Source organism: Pectinophora gossypiella, chromosome 17 (genome assembly GCF_024362695.1).
Source record: "Pectinophora gossypiella chromosome 17, ilPecGoss1.1, whole genome shotgun sequence".
Classification (NCBI taxonomy): domain Eukaryota; kingdom Metazoa; phylum Arthropoda; class Insecta; order Lepidoptera; family Gelechiidae; genus Pectinophora; species Pectinophora gossypiella.
Window position 1 is genome coordinate 6840445 of NC_065420.1, and position 12922 is coordinate 6853366.

The 12922-nt window shown below is 35.8% G+C and overlaps 1 protein-coding gene across 1 annotated transcript in view; it reads right to left on the bottom strand.

Moving 5' to 3' along the window:
* The window catches only part of LOC126374301 (tyrosine-protein kinase Src42A), a 62300-nt gene extending 59637 nt beyond the window's left edge, over positions 1–2663 (bottom strand). The window contains exon 1 of the mRNA XM_050020840.1: positions 2097–2663. Within this exon, the coding sequence (XP_049876797.1) occupies positions 2097–2461 (365 nt within the window). The 5' untranslated portion in view covers positions 2462–2663. The remainder of the gene's footprint in view (positions 1–2096) is intronic.
* Positions 2664–12922: the final 10259 nt, after the last annotated feature.

The window sequence follows — 12922 nt, forward strand, 5'->3', positions numbered from 1 at the left end:
AGTGCATCTTTTACCTATTTTGCCCAGACAAAAAATACTTCCTTATCATTTGTAGCTCTGCCATGCCCATCCCAGTACGAATTACAAGTGCAAATGTATGTATGTTTATTAAAATTTTAGACCTCTAGCCATAATTACTTATGTAGTAAATATTCAAGTGCAGGTTTATAGACATTGTATTTGTATGTTAAGTGCATCTCTTTCCCACTCTACTGGAAGAGATTTCTATTATAAATAAGCTTAACCATTATCAGAATAAAGTATAAGTTTTTAACTATTTGTCACTATGTTCTGCCCTGTGTAAGTATACTAACACCTCTGACTACCCCTTTGAGGATACAGGTGTGGTATTATGTTATATCAGTACTGTGTACAGTGTTAAATAAATATGTTAGACTAAAACAGGTAACCCATTACAGAAAATGTTTGAAAGCAATAAGATTCATTTTGAGCTGAACAATGGATTTTCATGTTATGTATTCACTCTATTAGCACTGAGCACATTATAACATGAAACATTCCAGTTGCTTTCACTTCACATGCCTCTCAAGTGTTTTATGTCTAATGGATTTTCCATACAAGATCACAGGTTTTTGTACTGACTTTCTCAAATATATCACAAAATTAGAAAGGAGATAATGAATAAATGGATTTCAATCTAAAATTAATAAGTATAGATATCTTTTCTTTAATTAGGTACAGTAAACAGATTTTTTTATTTTAGATATAAACAGAGGTATAATAGGTACCTATCTATTTTTTTTTTGTGTTATTGCAATGCAATAGAACGGTGTAATGTAGTGTGTGTATAGCGCTCCATATTATTTCTATGTATTAAGGGGAGGTCTGTGTTCAGTAAACGGACACTGCATTGGTAAATAAATAATAACATTATTGTAACTTTAAATTACCTACTTTAATGTTATATAAGGTAAAAAGAAAATATATGTATTGTACCAACTACTTAACACCCCAGACAGGTCATAGTGAAGTTATTTGTAATTGATGGGCTGGTCATCTATCACTACAGAGTTAATTTATTTTATTTTTAAGAATTAAGGGTTCTGTAACTTTTATGATAAGGAAAAAATGAATAGCAACTATTTTTCTAAATGTCCTGACTTTGTGTAGTGTATTAATAAACAGGAAATGTAATAATTATAAATGAATACAATTAGGTAGGTATGTACTATGTTTTACATACACAAGCAACAAAATAGTACTTTTTTCTATATGGAGTACAGAGCTCTTTATAAACCAAATCTACTCTAAATGATTTTCTATCAACCTAGTATGATGCTTGGCACAGTATTCTTTATTGAAACTTAGTATCTAAATATGTGATGCTATTTAATTAGGTATTGCATTAAGTTATGACCTGGGTACTTCTTAAAGACTTTGCCTGTGATTCAAAGAAAGGTGTAAGTCTAGCAAAAAGTTATTCTCAAATGTTAATATGAAATCTAGAAGATTTATATTTAGGTACTTATCTATTAACTGGATTATAATAATAAGTTTTGCTAAACCTATGTTTGTACCACTCATAGTTTGACTAGAAATAATATTAAATATTGAAGTGAGCATAGTTCAAATCAGGTAAGAATCGGGTGATGATGCTACTTTAAATATTGTGAGTTGGTGATCCACATTGTGCAAAAGAAAGCACCTTGTTAGCTAGTTTGCTAAGTAAATAAATCAAATTCTTAAAAAAATAATATATAGCTGTTCTAAATAAAAGTTGTTGTGGACAGACAAGTTGAGTTTTAGTTGGACTGAACCGTTAAGTCAAACATGTTCAAAGTAGTCGTAGTTTGGCAACTTCCATGTAATATAAGGATGATATAAATGGCTGTTTAAATACGCATATTAATTAGGACTCGCTCTGTTACACCAACAAACAACAAATATTAGGCTACCAAAAGTTATCTATTTTAGTAATGAGTGAAGTTATAAATAAACAAACCAGCTGTTGTACTATTAGTCAATCTATCTAACAATGAATAGGGCTACGTAAGGCACTGGGCAGAAGGAAAAGAAATCGTACAGGAACCGCTCACTATCGCAACGATTGCATAAAAACAGATATGATTACTCACGGCTCGGCCTCTATGGACTGCAATCGGGCGACATAGTTCGATGGAATGTAGCCTTCTTGTTTTGTTTTCTTGCTCCTTGCTAGCCACCAATCTCCCTGCGTATCATTCAGGATCTCCAAATGCTCTCCCTTTCTAAAACTAAGGTCCTCGTCGGTCCTGGCATCGTAGTCATACAGGGCAACAAAAATTCGGGTGGGAGGAACCTCGCTTGTGTCTGGGCCTTGATTTACCGTGGAACGTATTGGATCTGGGGGCGGGGTCGGCACTGGGGTCTGAAACTGTCTCGGGTCCTCTTCATGAGCGTTTGTTCTCTCATTTTTGTTTTTAGAATCCTTTTCCCCTGTGCTACTAAAACAGTTCCCCATTTTCTCTTCACAAGGTGAGATTGGTACCACTAGTTTTATGTCAAATCACACACTTATACGTATTCAAACGACTGTCCAATGTTTGTATGCCTATAAACATTTTATTTTGTCACAAAAAAGTCAAAAATTATAAACGAAATTTGTATTTTTATCGTAAACAAAGAATATAAAACTCCGATCGGACATCACTGCAGTCGGCCATTTTGATATACCACAGACAAACTTTCTCTACTTTTTATTTTTTTGTTTCGATCAACGAGAATTTTCAACATTTTATTTATTTGAAAATGCTTTCTTCGCATATCTACTTTTATAGGGTAGAAACTAATGATTTTGATTATAAAACAATTCAACATATTCTATTGATATTACATCTAAAACAGCTAACGACATCTATCTACCTTCTTTAAACTAACGCACCTTACGGCACGATGGCACGACATCTATTGAGTTTTCCGTGAACTATTACAAATCTACTACGACATTGTAATATTATAGCTTGTAGATATGTTCCACTAGATGTCGCTAACAGTAACAAATTGATAACAAAACTTGAGAAAAAGGAAACATGACCTGAGATTTCTATACCAAAATAGCAATAAATTATCAAACAAAATATGAATCTAATATAATCGATGTGCTATTTATATGCATTTGCGAAAAGTGGCCATCGAATTATGTTATGTACCTTCCTATTTATTTATGAACCTACAATACATGTTAATGAGCTCGTTGTTTATCGTTGGCATGGTACATAAACCAGTCACCATGGCTAAATCTGATTAAGAACGAGCTTCCATCATTAATTGAGTTTTGTCCAGTAAGCCACCATAGCGGGGGCCGCGTAATTCCAGTGCTTTCACTTTATCTGGTAAGGATTGAAGAAGGATGCGCTTATCATGTTGACTTAATTAAGCAAGGATCTGGACGGAATTACTAGGCTAGAATCTAATTTGTAGAACCTGAAGTAATAGTAGCTATTATTCAGAGGGTGCGAGTAAACAAAGTTTATTGCGGCACCCGACAGAACCAGAAATCTAGGAGCCCTGCCAAGGTGTTATTATCTAAAGGTTTTTAATCTGGTTTTTTCTGTTTGAAACTTGCCTTCCTCTCGTCTCTTGATAGTTACTTACACTTCTTGACAGGTCTAGTTAGAGAACTATCAATTGTTTGTAACATCGTAAGACGTATATACCTATTATCTAAGTATACCTATAAAAGGAGAAACTGACTGACTGACATATCAACGCACAGTCTAAACGGCTAAACGTAGGCACTTTAAATTTGGAAGGGACGTAGCTTAGGTACCGTAGAGGTGCACTAGGAAAGGAATTCCCGGAATTCCCACGGGTACGGGAATTAGCGGGAAAATCCTTTTGTATGAAAAATCTAAACCGCTTAAGTTAGACGCTTGGGCATGCAGGTACCTTAGTTAACTTAAAGCTTAGTTGCAACAGGATATTGCAAAATTCCCACGGAAACTGGAGTTAGCGGGAAGAAACATTTGTATGTAAGTAAACATCTAAACTGCATAAGTTAGATGCTTGAAATTTGATATGCACTCCCACACACACAAAGATCTTTCTTTTATAACACGCCACGCGGACGAAGTCGCGGGCAAAAGCTAGTATATTATAAATAGAGTGAAGTTAACAGAACTTTTTTCATTGATAGCGTACCTAATGGTTTGTCCAGTTTTTTGGGACATAAATATAGGTATCGAAAAGCCGTCTTGTGTTCATTTTACAGGATTATACTTTACCCTTCTCGTAGACACTTTCTTTTTAATTTCATTAAGTTGCTGTTTTATGTTGATGGTAAAAGACGAGAAGGTTTGCTTCAGATTAGTAATGTTTAATATTTTCCACTTTATTGTTTTTAGGAAAGGACTTCTTATCAAAAGTGGCTGCAAGTTGTCTTCTGATTACTTATGGCTCTGCTCACCCTTTAAAGATTGTGGTCGTGAGCATCTACATCACTAACCGTTAAGATTATGATTGTTGTGTTCCCGACAGAACCAGAAATCACCTTCAAAGTTAATTCCTTGACCTACCCATCTTTTTAGGCTACTCTAGGCAAAGTTCTAGATTAGAAGCTTGGTAGTACAGTTGGTAGAACGGTAGCCTCTCACTTTGAGGTCGCAGGTTCGAATCCAGAACAGGCCTAAACCAATGATTGTCGAATTTGTTTTCGAATTCATGTTTGGATCATAATTGATTATCAAATGCTCTGCGGTAAAGGAAAATATCGTGAGGAAACCCACATTCCCGCGAATTTAATTTCCGGAGGCATGTGATCTAGCCTGTATTGGGCTGGTTTTCCCTTCGCGGCTTGGAAAGTCAGACAGGCAGTCGCTTCTGTAAAAAACCGGACCTGTCAAATCTTCAGGTTAGGTAAGCGGACCCTGTGAAAAGTGGGATAGTAATACTAGGGAGATGATGAGGCAAAGTTTTAGATTCTAGTATAACTAGAATCTAAAACTTTAGGTACTCACATGTTCATGTACCTACATAACTGCTTCCTAGTATCAGAATTGAAACTGAAAATCTGCAGTATGACATTCGCAAATTTAATCTCTTTATTTTTGGAGGATTTCTAAGTATTTAATTGTTACATTTAAAAGCGTGTCTACCTTAATCTCATTCAGGAATGTTACGAAATCTGTGCTCTAGCACTTGAGATAACAAGCTAGTCAGTTGGAATTGGATTTCATTTTATCTAAGTGGATAGGTACCAATTGTTAGACACCTTGGTAGGGTAAACTGAACTATGATGACCTGTTTGTAAACCAGAGCATAAGCATAGAATAAGGAATAATACTAGGTATGGAACGGTAACTCTCCGCTCCCTACCAGCGGCTGAGCTAGATTTACCTCACCCCCTCGGTCTTAGTTTAGCCTTCAATCGTATGGAAGTCGGACGTAACATACGCAGTAGCGCGTCTACGACAACGTCAATGTATAGTGTCTGTGTAAAACAAAGATTTTTCGTATAAAGTGTCGGGGTGTGGGTCTTCGCCGATATTTTCATTTGTGGTTAATGTCGAGGTAGAAGTTGACCATCTAAGTGATGGTACAGCATGTTAGAAAGGACATTTTTTTGCCATCTTTTTGCGTTCTATATTTATTGAACCAACTTCAAAAAAGGAGGAGATGCTGAATTCGGCTGAATTTTTGTTAAGTATTTATATTCGTACGAAATCCAGCATGGAAACTGCCGTACTGTTAATGTGCGTTTGTCTAGCAGCAACTAAAGTTCAACAACACTGGAAAAGCTTTTACGTCCGTTTAGCGGATTCTCTAAATGCTAATGTAAATAATTAAATTACACTTTAATTTAAATTGTGGCTGTAAATTTACGCTTTAAAACGCAAACGAATTTGATAAACCGAAGTAAAGACTTAACGAACCACGAAAGGGTAACCTTCCCACCCTTATCTATACTACCTACACAGGAAAAGGATGACAATGGTAGCCGTTTGAAGATTTTTAATTTCCTCATTCGTTTAGCAAATTAAGACGTTGAAATAGAATGGGCCTAAATGAGGGCTTTAAGAGATTTGCCACAAAAAGGGAAGAAACGTCTTTAACAAGATGAACCAAATATGCCTATTTCTTAATCGTAGCCTATTTCTGACAAGTAATGGGTTCGTTACTCGAAAAAATACCTATGTCATATATCTAAAAAATGATTAAAAACGTTACAATGGGGTTGCAAGTTGTTTTCCTATGGCTTGTGGCTCTACCCATCCACGTATTATGTATATCTCGTCGCCTTATAATTAGTGAAAACCACATAAGCACCATTTTGAAATATCACATTTTGATATGATTTTTTTTCAATAAAACCTCGAATTCTTTCCATTAATATCAATCCAGGTAAAAATCTGTGGTCTCCAGTTTTACCTGTCTATTGCGAAGATTTGTAATCAAAAAAGATTTTTCAAAAAAGTGCTTATTGTTTTCACTGTAAGACGACGATATGTAATTTATATTTTTCAACCAAATAGATTAGTTTCCAACTATTCAAAACAGTTACTTTTTATTAAATGTCAGAACACGAAATAACTATGGCACTTGTATGAAAAAGGAAAAAACACACCGTGACGTCATAGAAAATCATGATAAAATGTCGCACATAATTATTGCGTTTTTATTTATTATAATTCAAAATTAATTTAAATAGAATTTTAAAAACATTTTTTGTCAGATTTAGATCTGTCTTTATTCATAATCAGAATTTCATAATTTATCTTTGAACTACCCAATTTTGACCGTTATTGCGCAGTATACCCTAGTTGGCTCTAGTTCAATAGTGAGAGAGATCAGGTAATCTCGATCTAGTGTGCGGAATGTAACTATCCAAGTAACTCTTGACGACAGACATTCTCAGAATTCTCTTTATAAGAGACAGTTAAAAGATTGGCCCTTTTCAAATAAAATTTTCCGATCACTTTCTTGTAAATGAATAGGTAACTGAGATCGTTTAACTGATTCTGGTTTTATTGTTTTCGAAAAGGTTTTAAATCTGTACCAACTGGATTTATTATTAAGTAATTCAGGTTTTGTATAGAACTTTTCAATTGAAAAGAGATTATCATTCAAATTGTTTAGGTAAGGTACCTAACTACTTTCAATTCAACGAAGTTGGAATGGAATATTCCCTAGAAAATAAGATTTCCTGTAAACCATTAGCAGATGTCTTTTCCTTAAATGGAATTATTATGTATTTTAAGAAAGAAGGAGTGAAATTGATTATAATTTGTTGAATAAATCGTATCTTGACACCTTTGGAAAATTCCACAAAGAGTTTGAATTAGGAATTATACATATTTTGTCACAAAATGATTACAACTCTTCTTCTTCTATCGTATGGTTAAGAGGTGGATTACCAACCTGAGCAACCATGATGTCAGGGTTATTATCGAGCCGCCAAAGGCCCCTGATATGGCTCATATAGCGACCACGTACTTATATCAATAAAGTATATATATATATATATATTTTGTATAGTATAAAGTATATTTGATTTGATTTGATCAATAAGTAGTAAACGGGAACAACGGCTTAACGTGCCTTCCGAAGCACGGATCATCTTACTTTCGGACAATCAGGTGATCAGCCTGTAATGTTCTAACCAAACTAGGGATCACAAGGTGATTTGTATTCGAACCTGGGACCTCCGGATCGTGAGCCCAACTCTTAACTACTGGACCACAAAGGCCGTTATACTTACACTTTATATTGTAGTTTAGGCCTGTCGCCAAATGTGACTATTGCATTATTTCAAGTTTTTAACGCCTTTTTGTTGCCAAAAGGGTCATTCTCATATCCACCTTTTTATTATATTTTGAACAAATGTACATTGCATTTATAGCTTTAATCACAATTCAAGACCCACACGCGGTTTTTTATTCATAATTCTCGAGAGCAAGATAAAAACTGGTGCTAATTCCTTTAAACCCCATCTAATTTTATTTTAAGTTATATCTGTCCATTTTCTTATCCGCCGAAAAGGAAAGGAACGGGTAATCGGGTAGTCGAATAAAATTTATGGAACACACGTCAATTTTAAGCACAAATCTAAAACAACCGTATAAAAATTTTACATTGGCCAATAACCCGACAGAATTATGTTGACAGCACACGTCAAACGGTTTGCATACCAGCGAAACACCTTTTTGATTCGCCCGGGTTATTCATTCATTACTTATTCTTCCTAAAATTAAGAGCTGTCAATCATCCGTCCCTTTCCTTTTCGGCGGATAAGAAAATGACAGGTATAATTTAAAGTAAAATTAGGAGGTGTCTGCAGGAATCGGGTCCATTGTGGGTTTACAACTTACGTAAGTACAGGAGAAGGATATAAAATTGAAATTAGAGTATAAAAACTAACCCCTTCATTTGTTAAATTCTGACAGGTAGTTTAGAAGTTAGGTTGGAACAGACGTATACACATATACATAAATTCATACATAGCGGTCAAACACATAACTCTCCCTTTTGCGTCGCTGCAGTCGGGTAATACGTAATCATAATCATAAACAGCCTATATACGTCCCACTGCTGGGCACAGGCCTCCCCTCAATCAACCGGAGGGGGTATGGAGCATACTCTACCACGCTGCTCCACTGCGGGTTGGTGGAGGTGATTTTACGCCTAATAGCCCGGAATCATATTACTTTTTCAAACAATCAGGTGATTCAAGCCTTAAAGGTCCTTACCACACAAAGGACAGTTTCACAATATGGGTAAATACGGAAACGATAAAAATAATGAATCGCAGAAAGCATGGGTGAGAAAATACCTATTTCAAAACTATTAAACTGTCGCAGTTTTAGTCAAACCACCTTTTCGTTAGCTATTAAGTAATTCAAATCTTGTTTCAGGTTTATCATGCCATTGTTTTCAAGAGTAATTTTCTATTACTATCAGTTCTAAGATGGCTTGTTATTATGAAACTCAAAACTGTATTCATCTTTACTTATATTAAATAAGGTAAGTAGGTAAGTGCCACAAAGGTAAGTACCGACTTAATATTATCACCGTCTCAGGTTTATTGAGGAAATTTCTTTTAATAAGTAGCTAATATAACTACGTACCTACCATTTGTATCTCATTTCGCCTTTTGTATATTTTTTTGTATTTTCTGCTGTAAATTGTCCTGTTATCTACCTATAAAAAAAGAAAAAACTACGTTATTATTTCATTTAATGGCTTTTGTGATTCATTGCATTTTTTTCTTAATAATATAATATACATATACCGTAGTGACTTGCTGACGATTTCTTGCAATAGACAATAGCTTCGGGGATGTGACTATTTTTTCTTGTTATTATCACTCAGATCAGGTTCAGAGAGCAATATAAAAAAAATGGTAAGGTACTTTTGGAAGGGGTAAAAGGCACGAAACTCGAACTTAGTTACCGAGAAACAACGGCGCTACAGATGTAAATTGACTAAATTCGCTTCCGCAAACCTTTTATTGTTCGTTTTTTGTTTCGGATTTTGGAAATGTTCTTAATTATTTATGAATACTTATGTTGAGCAACAAATCTTGAGTCGATTTTAGTCCCGCACAGTATTTTATCACATTTATAGCCAGGACAAACATGGCCGTAGAAAAAGAACCCCGGGACAGAATGTGATAACTTTGCCAGAGTCATAGGGAAAGCATAAGCTTTCATTACATATAAGTCTCATAAGCGGAGGTTCTTCGACCAAGTTTCATACAAATGTACCCATTGTCATTTGATAAAAAAGGAAGGAGACACAACTACTTACTTAAAGAGAAAAATCCGAAAATCGTTAATTTACCATATACAAAGTTACATTTGCAGTTGGTTAACTTATCGCTTACCTTGGCAATGTATGGAGAAAACAGTTTTCCAACGGCAAAAAAATATAATTTTGCATTTACAAACTTATTTAACAACATAACATAGCATCACGCCTGTATCCCCAAAGGGGTAGGCAGAGGTGAGGCCACTCTGACTCTTATGTTATGTGCGTGGGCGTGTGTTGCGTTTGTTATGTTGCTATAATGTGTTATGAGTTTGATTGTTGCGCTATTTTTTCAACGGCAAAATTGAAGCCTGCTTTAGATTTATCTTTGTTGACCCCCGACGCAACGCAGAGAGAGGTGTTAGGTATAAGTTTCATCCCTTTGTCTATGTATCATAGTTCCAGAACGGATGGTCCAATTGATTTAGATGCAGTTTTTTCGTTTAATAAGTTCTCAGAGCAGGTTTTTAGATGTGATTAAAGAATCCAGGGTTTGATGATGACTCAACAATAAAATAACGCAAGTCCTCCACTTTGGGGTTGAACACTTTGGCCCTAGCTGGTTGATATGCACGGTAACCGCGCCGCGCGCGGAGCGAATTATATCGAGGCCTTCGACCAATAGCCGTTTGACGTCCATCTACGTAGATAGTATTCGTATCGTTTATTGATCGAAGCGCTCAATATAATTCGCGCCGCGCGCGGCGCGGTTGTCATGCAAACCCAGCAGGTGGTTATAGGACAGGAATTCGACATTAAAATGACGCAAGACCGTCAATGGGCTTGTTTGATTTGTCTTGATGAGCACTTTGGTCATATAGTTGTTGGTGATTGATATTCAGGGTCTGAAGCCTCGGTGCGCGAGTTGGAGTCACACTTGGCTTTTTTTACCTCGTAGATACTTATTACTCTTTATTCTATGCGTTGTACGTTGACAAAATTACAAAAGGCACGTTACATTGTGAGCTAATTTAAATACATATTGGATTCCTTTCCGTCGTGTAGGAAGCGTTTGGCCCAGGCGCTGTATTCTATGTAAATTAAAATTAACTAAAGAGTGCATCGAGTGTTTCTTACTTGTTGTATTTTTGTTTCAATATGCATGAATAAAGTGAAGCGATCATTTAAATACGTTCGGATCCGAATTACTTCCCCGCTGGATTTGCTTACTTATAGGAAAGGCTGGTCATGTGCTCGGTGGTGAAGGAAAACATCGTGAGGAAACCTACATTCCCGAGAAATGCATTTTCGGAGGACATACCTCCGTTTTCCTTCACCACCTTCCTTCATTGAGCGAAAACGAATTCGACAACCATGTTTGGATCATAAATGATTATCACGTGCTCAGCGGTGAAGGAAAACATCGTGAGGAAACCCACATTCCCGAGAAATGCAGTTTCTCAGGTATGTGATCTAACCTGTATTGGGCTGGTTTTCCCTTCCCCTGTCAGACAGGCAGCCGCTTTTGTAAAAAATCGGACCTGTCAAATCTTCAGATTAGGAAAGCGGAGATGATAACTTACGTATATGAAAGGCTGGTGTTAGGTAATTTCAATAGATACTTACATATCAAAGTCTGGTTGCAGTGACGAAAGTATATTTGTATTTGGTCTACCCCGATGGGGATTATGAACGTGGATTTTGCCTATGAGTCTAATTTATGGTTTCTTTTTTTACCAAAACAGAACAACATTCAACAATTTTAATTATATTCATGTTGTAGAGCCACTTCTAACTTTTCAGTACCTATTTACCTTTTTAAGGGTTGTTTACAATCTCGACCAATTAAGACTTATGGTATTTGATTCGCCGAGGAAAACGGGGTTTTAATGCGAAGTTTCCTATTTATTATTATTTATGAAAGGACCGTTAATAATGAAGGCCATTCACAGGTAGAATCCACTCTTAGGGTTGACGCACATAGAGCCTGGAAAGCGAGACGACACGTAATTCTATGTCGTCCGTAGAGCGGTTAGCGGGATCGCGCAATAACACACACAAGGGTAATCTACATGATATTTTCAAAAAATTCCCATTTAAATATACTTATACCCATTATTTACCCTGCCTACACATTTTATAGGTGGGTAAACCCTAAAAGGATGGGCAGAACTAGCAGCCACTAAAAATACTAAATAATAATAATAAAAATGTTTATTTAGGTAAAACCTACGACACATATATACATTTACGACATTAAAATATACACACAATAATATTTAGTTGGAAAACATAAAGGTATATGGGTATTAGATTTAGGGGTAAATAGATTTTGTTTGTGGTTTCATACAAAATTCCACGCGCTTGTCCCGCTTTGTGTGCAACAAGCCTTAATTTAAATTAACTCTAATAACATTTGGATACTCAGACATTATGACACATTAACCCAAATTAATCCTAAAAGGTGGACTACTTAGGCACTCTGGAAAGATTAGTGGGAGCACTTATTCAAAACAACGTACCTTACCCGCCCATATTTTACTCACAAACATCGCTCCGTTTATATCGGTAGGTAAAGTAGGTTCCTACCTTAATTGTTATTATTTGAAGGTTTTAATGGAATTTCTAATTTTGTTGTATACCTATGTAAGTAGGTAAGTTCCTGTTTGTGGACAGTGTGAAGGGGTAGAAACGGCCCCTGTTTGAGTAAAATGCCCGTGACGCACAGTACCACAGTGAACAACCCAATTCGTGCCGACATTTACGAAATACCTTACATTTTGCTACATTGTTTCTTTTCATCACGATCGGCTATGTTTGCATGGAACGTTAAATGGGTTGAAACTTATCTCTTTATTGGAAATTAATGCCCATAAAGTAAAATCCTTAACTTCGTCGGCGGGAAAATTGTTTGTTTGTGTACTTACATGAAATACAGTATGTTCGGTTTTTGCATAAAAAAAAATGCTTTAAAGTTTGATGAGATGAAAGAAGCCTTTTGTAAACGCAATGGAACGAGAAAACGCAACGAAGAAATGTTGGCAACGCAATGGCCACTATGCATAGACCTCCTATAACAAATAGACAACCAATCTCTGTAAAATAGTATCCGCGGCGCATCTTGTCACAAGCGACGTCATGTAACGACAATGTACAACCGATATTGCACTTTATTTGAACAGCTATAACATCTTAATTTGAGGGAACGAATATAAATTCTAGTATAAACTAGAAATCA